The sequence below is a fragment of the Pteropus vampyrus genome, unplaced genomic scaffold, assembly GCF_000151845.1.
Source record: "Pteropus vampyrus isolate Shadow unplaced genomic scaffold, Pvam_2.0 Scaffold149, whole genome shotgun sequence".
Lineage (NCBI taxonomy): Eukaryota > Metazoa > Chordata > Mammalia > Chiroptera > Pteropodidae > Pteropus > Pteropus vampyrus.
This window is the reverse complement of record NW_011888930.1, coordinates 3656869-3672384: the sequence shown is the minus strand read 5'-3', so window position 1 is coordinate 3672384 and position 15516 is coordinate 3656869. Positions and strand designations below refer to the sequence as shown.

At 34.2% G+C, this 15516-nt stretch overlaps 1 protein-coding gene across 1 annotated transcript in view; it reads left to right on the top strand.

Annotated features, from left to right (window-relative positions):
* Window positions 1-15516, top strand: part of NUDCD1 (NudC domain containing 1) — a 63305-nt gene that overhangs the window by 32625 nt on the left and 15164 nt on the right. The window contains exons 5-7 of the mRNA XM_011369468.2: window positions 2982-3190; window positions 7816-7960; window positions 10867-10992. Of these exons, the coding sequence (XP_011367770.1) occupies window positions 2982-3190; window positions 7816-7960; window positions 10867-10992 (480 nt within the window). The remainder of the gene's footprint in view (window positions 1-2981; window positions 3191-7815; window positions 7961-10866; window positions 10993-15516) is intronic.

Sequence of the window (15516 nt, the reverse complement as noted above, 5' to 3'; positions counted from 1 at the left end):
TATAACATATATATTACCTTAGCTCATAGGCTGTTTAATAAATATCAAAAGTATAAATAATGTTTGTTTGTTGTTGGCATTTGAGAAGCCAACATATTGTATTGAAGATAATAATCTTTTAAATAAGCTCACCTCTGTTCATTATAGGTGTACACTAATGTACATGTTTTCACTTTTCCTACCAGATGGAAAGTTGCTTGAGGGCAAAATCTCAGCCTGTTTTTTGTGTGGAATGAATGAATGAATGAATGAATGGCGGTAATGTTTTAGAATGAAAAGAGTAATAAGGTCTTTCAGGAGAAATTTATATTTGTATACAAAGAATATATATTATTTTAAAGATAAGAGGCCATTCCTCTGTAATCATTACTGTTCATATTCCTGATGTTTATGGGCAGAGAAGAGTATATTTTCTTGAGATTTTCACAATATTTAACAATTATATATAATTACTCTGACTACGTATTGTTTCATAACATTTAAAATAAAATTAGTTTATTTTTATATCTTTATCTCTAAAAATGAATTTTTGAAAGTATTTGTAAATACTAAATTAATACATACTTGAAAAATATTTTCCCCGCGTTTATAAATACCATCTAAGACAAGAGTTTTGCTTAGTGTGGCCTTTTATTTAGTCTCTTAACAACTTGATTTCCTCATGTGATCTTTTTGTTAGATTACATCTAAGATCTCTCTTCGAATAAATTCTACTATTCTGTCTTATTTACAGTGTTAAACTCTCCTAAAGCTTAGCCAGAACAGCTATTCACATCTTTAAACCACATGCCCTTTAGAACTTAACTCCGTAGGTGAGCAGTTGTGAAGGAATGAAAGAATGCCTTAATCCTTGGAACCACATAACGTAGTAGCTAGGATCATGTGGTTCTAAGACGGATTGCAGCCTAGGTGGGACACCTGTGTTTAAATCACGACCTACCAGTCCAGGTATTTTTCTTGTTGATACTTCACATTGTATTTTGAATTCCTCCTGAATTTATTATTATGTATGTTCTTCCCCTTTAACCTCAAATTCCCTTCATTTTTCTGTTTCCCCTCTAATAAACAGTCCTTACTAAATTTCTTGTACCTATTTTCTGTTGGGAAATTTATTCCATATTTACTTTGTCATATGATTTTCACAATAATAAAGGAAAATAATTTTAAAAAGTTATGGATAGCTTGTTAATTATAGCATATTTTCTTTTAAACAGTCTTCCAAGTATACTAGTTTCATTTTCTGTGAACCTAACAGAGACCGATATTGTTTATTGCCCATTTAGTATTGTTACAATGATATAAATAATAGTATTTTCTTTGAAAGCCCTAAAACAATATCTCTAAAATCATAAAAAGCAACTAACAACCGAGAAAATTATTTAGATGTTTTTATATCTTTAATGGAGACAGGATTAAAAAATTATGACTTTCCCTTTAGTCTTATTTCCATGTTTTTAATTTATACTAAAAGTTCATGTGATTTAGCAAACTCCTCCCGTCCATATCTGGCAGAAGATATTCATTATTATGTATAAACTGCCTTAACTTTTGCAGTAGAGAGAAATATGAATAAAACAAATTACTTCCCTTAAGGAGCTTATAGTTATCAATCTTTTAAGCTACAGTTCAGAGTTTTTCATTAAAAGTATTTCTAAAGGCAGAGAGGATCTGAGAGGCTACTTAAAGGAATGTGACACAGGTTAGAAATTACCTCAAAGGAACAATTTTTTTCAGAAAATTCATGCATATTTTGTATTTTATTTCTATGATATAGTTTTATTAAATTTCTTAACATCAAGTAAAAGTGACCCTTTTAGAAGATACACCATACTTATGCTATATCTTTGAGCATAGCTGGTACCTCCAAAGTTTTTACATAAAACAGCAGAAAAAACCCCTAATATTAACTCACATTTAATGAGTTTATAATACATTTAGATAACAGGATTAATATTAAAGGTTTTATGTATGTTAGCTCATTTAAATGTCAACAGTCCTAGAAGTACATAATATTCTGTTATTTTACAGATTAGGAAAATAAGGCTCGGAGATAAAATTACATACCAAAATTAATAAATGATTGAGCCAAGATTCAGATACAGGACTAGTCAGCTCTGGAGCACAGGTTCCTAACCACTATGTTATATTTCTTCCTGATGAGTGGGTAGACAGAGTAATGCTTCTGGATGCCATTAGGCAACTTTTTATTCATTTTTCGTGTAAGCCCTGTTTTCTTAGTTCCACAGTGATAGCATGACGGGTCAAGCGGTGTTTCTTTAGCAGCTAGCTTTTTAGGAAACAGGCCGAGGAGATGGAGAAGATAAAGGGAGATTCTTTTACTGGGAACTTAGATAAAATAAGCTGATAGCTTTTGAATTTCCTATGAAACTGCTTTCATGCAACAAAGTTGTGGGATAGAATAACTAATACCTTTATAAGGAAAATATATCTTTTATTTTGGGGTGAATGTATGTCCCACCAAATATTAGTAACAGTGGTCTCCTTTATCACAGCATTACATTGCCCTAACATAGGTAAATCAAGGCAGTGGTGAAAATTTCAAACAGTGGCTTATGACATATTTGATATTTTTTTGAATTAGGAATCCACTGCATGTGGTGTGTGGTGTGTGGTGTGGTGTGTGTGTGTGTGTGTGTGTGTGTGTGTGTGTGTGTAAGGGAAGATGGAGAAAGAGAGAAAGACAGGTACTTGGAGGCAGGGAGAGAAGGAATGGGGATAAAGGATTGCTGGAGTATCAGGTAAGCGTGGAAGAGGAAAATGTCAATTGCTATAACTCTTTGAGTGAAAATTCTCCAAAAAGATCTGTGTGTGTTTGTTTTATAATTCCTTTTTTGTGAGATGATCACTGGAAAATATGTTAAGATTCTTTTGGATAGGCGTACTTTTGTATATTCTAGTCTTTAATTTTTTTATGTTCTACTCTTAATTTCTGAATTACGTAATGCATTTTTCATTTCCTAATAGAACCTCTGTATTACTGGCAACAGACCGAAGATGAGTTGACAGTAACAGTACGGCTTCCAAAAGACAGTACTAAGGAGGACATTCAAGTACAGTTTTTGCCTGATCATATCAACATTGTGCTAAAGGGTCAGAGTTTCTTGGAAGGAAACCTTTATTCATCTGTTGATCATGAAAGCAGTACATGGATAATTAAGGAGAATAATAGGTATGTTTTTTATAGTTTTATTTATATTTAAAATTTCATTTTCTATTATTTTTTTCTTTTATTCTTTCTACAGGGTTACCTTAAAGGTGAATACTATAACTGCTCTGTCTTTAATGATTATTTTTCTTAAGGTAGATGACGTAAAAATGGAATTATATCAAAGAACATAATCGTAGTTAAGATTAAAGATACTGGTATAGTTATTGCTTGCATTATATGGTAGTGCTTTTCATCACCGACTCTGGATACAATAATAATAACAGTAACAATAATAATAATTAATACGTGAAATGGTTATTTTAATTCGTTCTTTTTACATTTTTTAATAGAAATAATTTTTTTCTATTACCTTGAATTCGTTGACTACATAGTACATTCCTAGTTTTTAAAATTTAAGGTATGTCAAAGGCTGTACAGTGAGAAGCCTTCCTCCAACCCCGACCCTCTGGTCACCTATCCCCTAACTCCCCACCACCACTGTTCACTTTTATGAGTATTCAAGCAGCGTATATATTCTTTTCTCTTTTTTTTTTCCACAAAAAAGGTTTCGGCACATACTACACACAGTTATACAGCTTGCTTTTATTGTTGACTTTGAACAATAAATGTTGGAGAGCTTTCCATAAAAAATAATTATCTTTTTTATCCTCTTATGGCTTCATGTGTTTTACTCTTATCAACTGCATAATCATTTAAAAAATTGGTCCTCTATTGTTGGATATTTAGTTGTTCCCAGTCGTTTGCTATAGTGAATAACTTACTTCCCTGTTTGTATGTGTACGTGTGTATTTATATATTCACATGTGCAGGAATATATATGGAGAATACCTACAAGTAGAATGGTTCATATTTCTTTGAAAATTGTGGATAATAAATATTTTTCTTATGTAAATTATCCATTTACATTTCTTTTGTGAATTATGTGTCCCGGACATATTCACAAAAAAGAAATACATGGTAAATTCTGTGTCATCAAAACAGAGCTTTTCAGTACATCAAAACTGAAGATTTTTTTCTTTTCTAAAGACACCATTAAGAAAACAGAGGCAAGCCATCAGCTGGGAAAAAAATAGTCCCAGTACTCATATTAAATAGAGGACTTGCATTCTTAATATATAATGAAACCCTACTACAAATTTATAATAAAAGACCACCCAGCTTTTAAAATGGTCAAATGATTTAAATAGACATGTCATAATAGAAGATATATGAATGGCTAGTAAGCATATGAAAAAATAATCGTCATTAGTCATTAGAGATATTAAAGCCAGATGAGACACCGATGCATGGCTACAACTAAAAAGATTGACAGCATCAGATGTCGACAGGGATGTGGACCACCAGCAACTTATACATTGCTGGTGGGAATGGAAATGATACAGTCGCTTTGGCAAACTGCTTAGCAGTTTCTTATTAAGTTAAACATATACCCAGAAATTGGTTATTCTTTGTTACTCAGAAATTCTACCTCTTGATATTTACCCAAGAGAAATGAAAACACATTTCTAAATATCTTTTTATAAGAAAACACAATTGTCTTATAAAAAATAAGACAATTGTTCCCCCAGACTATAAAAATATATTCATAGCTACTTTATTCGTAAAAGCCAGAAACTGGAAACAGGTCAATATTCATGAAAAGGTTGAATGGATAAATACATGCGGTGATATATTCATTCTGCAATATTCTGCCATAAAAAAAAAAATCGAACTACTGATAAACACAACAATCTGAATATGAATAAATCTCAGTAACATTATGTGGAATGAAAGAAGCCCAAGACATAAAAGTGCGTATTGATTGATTCTATACATGTGGAGTTCTAGAACTGGCAAGACTAATCTATGGTGGTACCAACCAGAGTAATGGTTACCTCTAGGGGTAGAAGGGTCAACTGGAACAGGGCATAAAGCAGCTTTCTGGATGGTTCAGTATCTTCACTGGGTTACACGGGTATATGCATTTGTCAAACTCAATGAATTCTACACTTAAAACCTGTGAATTTCATCTATATACCTCAACAAAAGCAGTATGTTAAAAAAGGTAAACAAAGATCAAGGGATTTATAAAACTGTAATCTTCTGCCCCCACTACCATGCCTCTTTGTAAATCCGTTGTCCCAGATACTTCACACCCCAATCATTTAGATTACTAAAATTATACTCTTTCATTATCTATCAAGTCTTAGTAATTGTTGAATTCAGTGATGGATTAATGAATAGTATTAGGCATTTAATTTTTAAAAGTGGTTAAATTTGGTCAGAAGTTGCTATAAGGTAGATATTTTTACTCTAAATATAGTTCTTGATTAGTAGTATATTACCCATGTGAGTCTCTAGTATATCTAGACCCAGATGAGTCTAAACCCTGAGAATGTAAGAATTATATATCTAGTTCAAAAGTATTTTAAGCTTCAAAAGCAGATATCTTGAATTCATTTTCTTAATGGAGAAATTTGGTGACTTGGTTACACTTTTTAGTATATTATTTTAAAAACTCAGTCATCTTTTTAAATATATTCTTTTAAATATATTTTCCATCTCCACATATTCTATTTAAACATATTTTATGTGTGTGTGATAGAGTTGAGGGTAGCATTACAAATTAGCAAACCAGCTAGAACATCTTGTTAAGTATGTCATTAAGCAGTAACCCAGCAAAGGTTTATGAAAATAGCTGGACCTCATGCAGATATTTTTAGCCATTTAATACGTGAATATAGACCAGTATTGTTTTTTTCCATTAAATTTGACATCCTTGATTACTATTTTGCGTTACAAAAGATAATTACAATGTTGTGAAAGAATAACTAGTCTACAGTTTATTTTGTGTGGGGTTTTATGTTACTTTTTGCATGGATGGTAGGATTTGATACTAGTTTTAAAATATAGAAATGCAGTTGTGCTAAAAGTGTATTAACTAGGTGTGCTAATTTAATGATGGATCAGAAACTATTTATAACTCAGATTAAACGAACTCTAACTTATTTAGGTAGCAATTGACTAAGAATAGTGTTTATACATTCTGGTCACTGGGTAAAAGTTCTTAAATAGTTATTTACAGATATTTTTGCAGAGAAGCAGAATAGTGCAGTAGTGAAAAACACGGACTTGGAGCCAGCCTACTTTACTAGCTTGTGACCTTGACAAGTTCTAACCTCTCAGTGCTTTTTTTTCTTACTTGTATAACGGAGATGATAATAATACTTTATTTGGTTGTGGTGACTAATAAGTGAGTTAAAACGTGTAAAGTGATTATGACAGCACCTGGCATATGGTAAGCATTAAATAAGTACAAGCTGCTTTCGTTATTTTTATTACTATCATTATCTTCATCATCATCATCATTATCAAGATTAGCTTTCTCCTTTGAAAATATAACTAAATCTGGGCATTATTGATTGTGGTGGTAATTTTTAATGCTAATGATAGGTGCTCGTATTACATAAGAGATATTTTGTATAGTCTCTTAAAATAAGTAATTTCAGAAAATTTTAAAGTGCTATAATTAATTCATGAGGCGGTGATGATAACAGCCTTGAAAAAGAATAGCTGATAAATTTGCATGTTCTGTTTGATAATTATGATAATAGTTATTGTGTGCTTGTAATTGTTTGCTTGCATTTGTGTTCCAGGACATAGGTTAGTATGGCACATGTGTACCAAAGATGGCACATGGAAAGGGATGCTCTGCTGTGGAACAGCTACCGCCACCCCACTTTTCTCTGTGTTACAGCAGTGGCTATTCTCAAAGCAGCTTACGTGCATTTCCCTTTCTTTTCAAGAGGCACATGGGCAACTTCCTGGCCTCCTGCGTCCACAGTCTGCCCTGACTGAGTACTCTCTACCTTTACTGCCTCATTAGACCTTAATCTCAGGATTCCTTGATAGGCCCTTTTTAGTGCATTTGGAATTATGTTTACTGGCTTAAATGTACAAAATTAGATTTTAAGTTAATAGAGACCACATTAACAACTTTTTTTCCCTGTGTTACCAAAGATAATTCTTTTCTAATTCCTACATTTCTTTTCAGTTCTTTAAAATCTGCGTTTAAAAAATTACATTTGTATTGGCTTAACCTGCCTGATCTTTAGATTAATAATTATATATTATTGGTACTAGTTTGTGAAAATAAAGTTAATTGGCTCCATACACACTGAGGTAACTTTAGTTATAGGTCCCGCCCAATTAGTTTTATGTATCCACCCCCATCTACTACACACCTAGGCTGTATGGCATAGCCACCACCCTCATCACCTCTACCATACCCCTGTGAAATAGCTCAGGTACATGCTGCTTGCTTTTCTGTTACTTGAGTTCGGTAGTACACCGCACACATAGACCACAACAGTACTTTCTGGGTGTTCTTATTCTTTCCAGTCACTCCTGTCATCAAGCCATTTGACATACCATTTCCAGGGTACTTTCTTATTTGTTCATTAAATCTAAATTATTTACCCTTGGATTATAGATTTTTCCATCATATGTAAAACTTGAACAGAATTTTTGGTAAAACATTTTCTGGATACTGGAAGGGTAATTTCTATGGAAGACTCTTCTTTTTGGTATTGGTTGTATAATTTACATAGCTGCTTAATATAACATTCTCTCATTTAAACTTCTAGCTTGGAGATTTCCTTAATTAAGAAGAACGAAGGACCGACATGGCCGGAGCTGTTAGTTGGTGATAAACAAGGGGAACTTTTAAGAGATTCAGCCCAATGTGCTGCAATAGCTGAACGTTTGATGCATTTGACTTCTGAAGAACTGGTAAGCAATTGCAAAACAAGTTTGACTTCATAAGGATCTGGAACTATGTTATGTGAGGATTATGCCATGTTTTTCAAACATTATTTTGCTTTTCTTTATGTAAAAGACATTAGTACTGTTGACTGGTGTTCGAATATGGCTTAAAATGCTAATACTCCTTACACTATGTGAATTCATACATATATCTGCATGTGGTCATGTTGTATAGGGTAGATGTGCATGCGTGTATGTATGTATCTACACACACACACACACACACACGCACGCACGCACGCAGAGTCATGTGCTGCTTGACAATGGAGATAAGCTCTGAGAAATGCCTTAGGTGATTTTGTCGTGCAAACATCATAGGGTGTACGTACACAAATCTAGATGCTACAGCCTACTATACACCTAGGCTACATGGTACAATCTGTTGCTCCTAGGTTACAAGACTGTATAGCACATAACTACAAAACAGTGCGAGATTAAATCCAGCGCAAGAGAAGATGATGCAATCCAGAGAGATGGTGAACACGAGATACATGAGGGTGCTGCTGGTGTATCACAGCACTGTTTTACAGCAGACTTTTTTTAATAAAAGAGTACACTCAAAAATAACAAAGTATAGTATAGTACTATACTGTTGAATTGTATACTTGAAACTTATTGGATTTCGTTAATCAATGTCACCATAATAAATTTAAAGAAAGAATAAAGAAAAAAAAAGTCAATTTATGCATCTCCATTTACCGCAAAGAAAGTGAATATTTAAAACTTCATTATTTAAGTTAATAAGCAGGATTCAATTTAAACACAGCTTTTGTTGTTGACAAGTTAAAACATTACCACAGGGTGTTATTTTAGATATTTAAAGAATCTTTTATTCAAACTTCTGATTTTCATAATCTTTAATAAGTTGGAAATCAAAATTCAAAGAAAATAAAATATATGTAAAAGAAAAAAATTACAGTATAGTAAATACATAAACCTATAATATAGTCATTTATTATCATTATCAAGTATTAGGTACATTACAAAATTGTATGTGTTATACACAAAATTGGTTTGTTTACACCAGCGTCACCACAAATACTTAATGCATTTTATTATAACCTTATAACATCACTAGATGTTAGGAACTTTTCAGCTTCACTGTAACCTTATGAGACCACCATTATACATGTAGTTCATCATTGACTAAAATATTGTTATGCAACACAACTGTACGTACGTACGTACGTGTGTGTGTGTGTGTGTGTGTGTGTGTGTATGTGTATGTGTGTGTTGTTTTGCCTTTTTACCGTTTTTATCCAGTTTGGCATCTGGATAATGCTGACTTCATAAAATGAGTAGGGAAGTGTTTCCCTCTTATTCTATTTCTGGAAGAAGTTGTATAGAATTGGCATTTCTTCTTTAAATATTTGCTAGAATTTGCAGTGGAATTATCTAAACTGGAGTTTTCTTCTTTTGGAAGGTTTTTAGCCATGAATTTAATTTCTTTGATAGAGGATTATTTGGGGCAGCTGTTTCCATTGACTTTTTTTTAGTTTCCAATTTTACTTATTTCTGTTATTACATTTATTATTTTCTCTCTTTTGCTTACTTTGGATCTCTTTTGTTCTTTTTTCGAAGTAAAAGCTTAGACAATTGATTTTTGACCTATTCTAATGGAAGACTTTAATGCTATACACTTCCTTCTAAACATTACTTGAGCTGCATCTCCCAAATTTTCAGTTTGTCTTTTTAATCTCATTAGGGATTGATTTAATTTGATGCTGGATTTTAGTTTTTTACATGGTTGATATTTATGCCTCGTTCATTCTTACTCCTAGGGCAGAACTTCCATGAATGTCAGCAGAAAGTCTGGGTTGTTTACCAGGGCCTCTCCTTCTGTGTGGGCCGTGATCTCTCATTTTTGTCTCCCAGGCATTTTGATAATATCAAAACTCAACTTTTAATCCTTTTTCTACTTCTTTTTACTTGTGTTTTTTAATTCAGCTCGGAAATCAGTAAATGGCTTTAGGAAAGCAGAGGATCTTGGGGTTCCCTTCTCTGCTATTCTCTTTTCTCTGTAATCTTCTCCTGTTAGGTACTGGCTGCCTTGATAGTCCTGAAGTTTTCATTTTTGTCCTCCTATCTCTGACACATGGGTAATTGAAAGGGGAAGGGAGGGAGGAGTGTGGAGGCTGCCTTCTGTATTCTGTTGGACATTTATATCTTTCTGAGTCACTGACAAAATGGCCTCAGCTAATTGCCTGTATTGCCACCTTAGCCAGCCACAACAACCAGAATTGTTACCATTGATATCTAGACTGGAGCAGACAACCATAATCAGGTGGCTCCATGTCCCAGTTTTGATCTTCTTGAATCTATAGGATTATAGTTTTCATCAAATCTGAAATATTTTGGCCATTATTTCTTCAAAAAATTTTCCATTCTTCCTGCCGCCTTCCAATTACTCATAAATTAGACCATTTAATATTGTTCCATAGATCACTGCAGTTCTGTGTTTGTATTTTTTGTCTTCTCTGTTTTTCATTTTCGATAGACTCTATTATGTTTCAGGCTCACTGGTCTTTTCTTCTCCAATGTCTAATCAACTGTCAATGCTATCTATTTTGTTTTCCATTTTAGATACTAATATTTTGAATTCTTATATCTTGAAGGTAAATTTGGTTCTATTTTATATCTTTCATTATCTCTCTCAACATGTTTTTTTTTCCATCTTTGAGTATATACTTGTTTATAATAGCTGTTTTAATACATCTTTTTTTGATTCAAACATTCCATCATTTCTGTGTCTGTTGGGTCTGAAATTTAGTTTTTAATTATTGCCGTAGTAGTAACATTTTTAAGTATGAAGAAATCCTTTTTTTCTCTTATTGTTGTTTGTTTATATATTTATTTTATTTTTTTGGTCTAAGAATCCAAATCCAGATAAAGAAAAACCTCCTTGTAATGCTCAAGAGTTAGAAGAATGTGATATTTTCTTTGAAGAGAATTCCAGTTTATGCAGATTTGATGGCAACACATTAAAAACTACTCATGTGGTGAGTTCTTGATAATGATATTTCTAAAAATTTGTGAATAAATAAAAGTTACTCAGGTGAGATGATAATTGATTAACCAAATATATATTTTACAAAGATGGTTTGATTAGCAGTTACTGGCTGTGATGTAAATTTTATCACTCCATAAAGTAGCAACTTTTTGTAGTATTACCTCAAACTTAAAAAAATGTATTGTTTTGGTACTATTGCATATTTGATATCTTTCAGTTGGCTTTTTTCTGTGCAGGTGTTTACATACAATTATACTTGTGATATATAGGCAAGACTTGTCTTTTTATTCAACATTATGACAGCTTTTTTTGCATTCTCATGTTATTTCAATCTAGTTAATGGTTGGATTGTGCAATAATGTTATTGTGGGTGTTTATGTGTGTGTCTGTGTGTAGTGGTTGTCTACATATTACAGTACACATATTTAATTTTTTTGAATTGATTAATCATGAGATGATATTTTTTTAAAATCTCTTTTTACATGAAACATTTTCTATATTCAGGAATATTTAATAAAATGTTATAAAAGTCAAATTAATGAGTCATAGACTAAGGCTGTGACAAATTGATTTCCATTTTATATTCTTATTAGTAATGTTTATAATTATTGCCTATTTTATTGCATTTTTTATCTGCCTCTTCGACTTTTCGTTTTATATTTACTAATTGGTGTGCAAGATATATATATAGGTCTCTTTTTAATCCTTTTTTTTTTCACTGTTGACTGTTTTTACTGTTGACTTTGTTTTAGTGTTGAGGGTTGTTTATGTGAGAAGGATCTCCTCAGTAAATCAATGGTTAATTTAGATGTTTGCACGTAAAAATTAGTCTTAGTACTGAAATTAGAAGGCTTTAGGATCCCCATCCAAACAAAAGCAATAGAAGAGAGAGAACAATTTGGTCTTTTGTTATTTTGTGTTTGATATAGGCCAAGAAAATTCTCGAAAATTTCTGCTAAGTTTGGCTTAGTGTATTCATCTTGTAGAGGTTGAGGGGACAGTGAATTCTAGCCAAATTCATGAAACCAAAGTCAAAAGTGTCATGGGAAACTGATTTAATAGAGCTGACTTTCTCTCACTTACTAACCTTTCTTAGTCTTTTTTGGATACTTGACAACTTTCTTTAGCTAATGGCTGGATATTGCATTGTTCCGAGGACTTATAAAACTGAGCATTTTTAGATTTTATGTCTATGAAGGCAAATGAGGTTCAATGGCAAAGACCAATGACTAGGTAAAAGTGCCATTAAAGCTGTACCAAAATTAAATACTTACTCTAATAATTAATTTCTGTATATGTACTTCTTTCTTCCCCACTGTTCATATTTTATGTTTTTAATGTCATAATTGACATCTTTTTATCTTGTGTATACCTTAACAGATTATTATAGTCGTAATTGTATTTACTACTTTTAATCTTTTAATTTTTATACTAGCTTTATAAGTGATTAACCCACCACCTATACCAGTGAGATATGTACTTTCATATGTTTTCCTATTATGAATTAGTCCCCTTTTGTTGTAACTTAAAAAAGTTCCTTTAACATTTCTTGTACGGCTGGTCTAGTGGTGATAAACTCCTTTAGCTTTTGCTTGTCTGGAAAACTTTCTCTTTCCATTCTGAATGTTTGTCTGATGAGTATTCTTGGTTTGAATTTTTTACTTTCAGCACTTTGAATATATATATCGTGCCACTCTCTCTGGTCTGCAAAGTTTCTGCTGAAATATCTGCTCATAGCCTTCTCTTAAAGATAACAAGTTGTTTTTATCTTGCTGGTTTTAAGGTTCTTCCCTTGTCTTTAATTTTTGATACTTTAAATATAATGTGTCTTGCCGTGTGTCTCTTTGGGTTCATCTTTTTTTGGAAGTTTCTGGGCTTCCTGGAGCTGGATGTCTTTCCTTCCCCAGGTTGTTATGGCGCGAACGATTCTGAGACCCAGGGAGCCAATTGAGATTAATTATGAGCCTTTATTAGACAGCCTGCCGCCTGCAACTGATTCTCTACCACACAGGGTTAGAGGAGATCAGCCCGGAGCTTCCAGAGGAGGCAGCTTATAAAGCCTCCTACTACATCCTTGAATAAACAGATTACAAGAAGTAGAAGTTAGCCGGTAACGTTTTGTACAAAGATAAATGTATCCAGGGGACTCTCAGATCAAACAGGGCCTAGTAGACAGTTTTATCATCTGCACCTTGGAATGTTGCGCTTCTCCCTGGGGGCTGGCGCCTGGAGAGATCACCTCCCTGAAACTGGAGAATTACCACTTTTACAAGGTCAGGGAAGTTTTCTGCCCTTTTCTCTCCTTTCCTTCGTGGAGCCCTGTAATGCGAACGTTGTTCTGCTTGATATTGTCCCCAATGTCCTTTAAGCTGTCTTCACTTTTTTCATTCTTTTTTTTTTTTTTTTACTGCTCTGACTGGGCGAGTTGCATTGCCTTGTCTTCGAGTTCACTGATCCTTTTTACTTCTTTATCTAGTCTGATGCTGAACCTATTTTCCATTTCCATTATTGTATTCTTCAGTTCTGTGACTTCTATGTAGTACTTTCTTATATTTCTGTCTCTGTGTTGAAGTTCCCACGTTGTTTAGCCATTCTTCTCTGCTCAAAAAGCATCTTTCTGACTTATTTTGAAGTCTTTATCATGTAAATCACTTACATCCATTTCATTAAAGTCTCTTTCAGAGGGATTATGTTGTTCTTTAGAACATATTATTTCTTCATTTTCCTTGATTCTTTATGTTGTTTCTACACGTTGGATAATACAGCCACTTCTCCCAGCCTTAAAGGAGTGGCCCCGTACATGAGATGAACCATATTGCCCTAGCTCTCGGTTATCTCTCAAACTTTTGTGATTGTCCAAGCAGCCTATTTTATTTTTAGTGGCTCCCAGTAGTTGAGGGTGTGTCAAGACTTGTCATTGTCTTAACGGGGAAGATCTCATTCATCACCTAGATTCAGGCTAATTGGAAGCCAGACCCTCAGGCAGTGGCTTTTAAAGTATGCAAAAGGTATTTTCCTGTGGGACCACAAGTGTAAGTCCTGCTGGCCACCAGAACCAGGCAATCTAGAGGTGTCCTCTGTGTGACTGCTGTAAAAATCTCTGTGCCATACAAATGTACAAGTGCCTTTCCAGGAGATACCGTCAACCTGGGCCACAGCAAGGGAGCCCAAAGATAGTGCCTGCTGGTCTTTGTCCCTGGAGAGTAGCTTTGTAAGTCCCTAGATATGTGCTAAACCAGAAGCCTGCCTCTAGGCTGAAGCTCCAGAATAAGCAAATAGGCCTTTTTCACAGAAAGATGAGGTACCTCAGTCTGTTGCCTTTCTGCTGTACCCTGGCTACTGTAACGAAGTACTGCAGACTAGTGGCTTAAGTAAATGTTTTCTCACAGCCCCAGGATGGTAGCCAGTTGAGAACTCTTTCTGTGTTGGTTACAGTCCTATGGGACCCCTGAACTGAAGCCCCTCTGCCCAGCAGGGCCAGGTGATCTAGAGGTTGTGTCTTGGGTGGCAGCCACAAAATTGGGGTACCAGACAAGGGAATAAGTTCTTTTCCAGGAGATAGTGGCGACCTGGTGTGAAGCAGAGAGAGATTGCATAGTTGGTGCCTACCAGTCTCCACCCATGGAGAGTATTTTTAGTTGGTGCCTACCAGTCTCCACCCATGGAGAGTATTTCAGTAGGTCCCTAAATGTGTATTAAATTAGATGCCTGCATCTCACGCTGATGCTTTATGGTAAGCATATAAACCTCTTTCACAGAAAGTCTGGGCGCTTTGCAATCAGCTGCCTCCGTGTGGGGCTTTAGGGCATGTGAGCCCATGTGTGCCAGCCCTTTAAGAACTCTTTTTCAATTCATTATAGTTTTGTGGGTCTTGTGGATGCCAGCCCCATGGGCTTTCAAAGCTCTATGTTTTGGAAGCTTGTCTCAGGTTCAGGTCTTAAAAGTTGTGGTATCTGATGTATGGGGTTCAAATTTATTGCTCCTTAGGGAGAAGCATAGTTTTGAGTTCTTTCCCGATGTTGTTCACCACGCCAGGGCGGATGAGTTTTTTCTAGTTTGCCTGATGTGTAGGAGTGGCTCAACTAGTTGTTTTATTTTGTTTATTCCTGAGGAAATTGATCCATATGTAGCTGTAGAACCATGTATCCATGTGAGAAGGTGAGTTCAAGCCCTTCCTATGTTGCCGTCTTGAACTGGAACCTCCTAAAGATTCTTATCTTTGTTTCACTTGGATTAAATTGGAGACCAAAGTTGTTTTTTACAAATTATAAGCGCTTTAATTTTGCTATTATTAGTCATCTTTTATAAATATAGGCAAAGATTCAGTGACATAAAACTGCATGAACATTGCTTTTACCCAAAAGTGGAATGGCTATAAATTGAACAGCTCCAACGAATAAGTAATAAGTCCATCTTCTTTTTTAAAGGCAGATTTGTTTTATCAGTGTATTGTATGAAAGTCAAAGTCTACTGGTCAGATGTAGTTTCTTGGTGTACTCAAGAGGGGACCAGT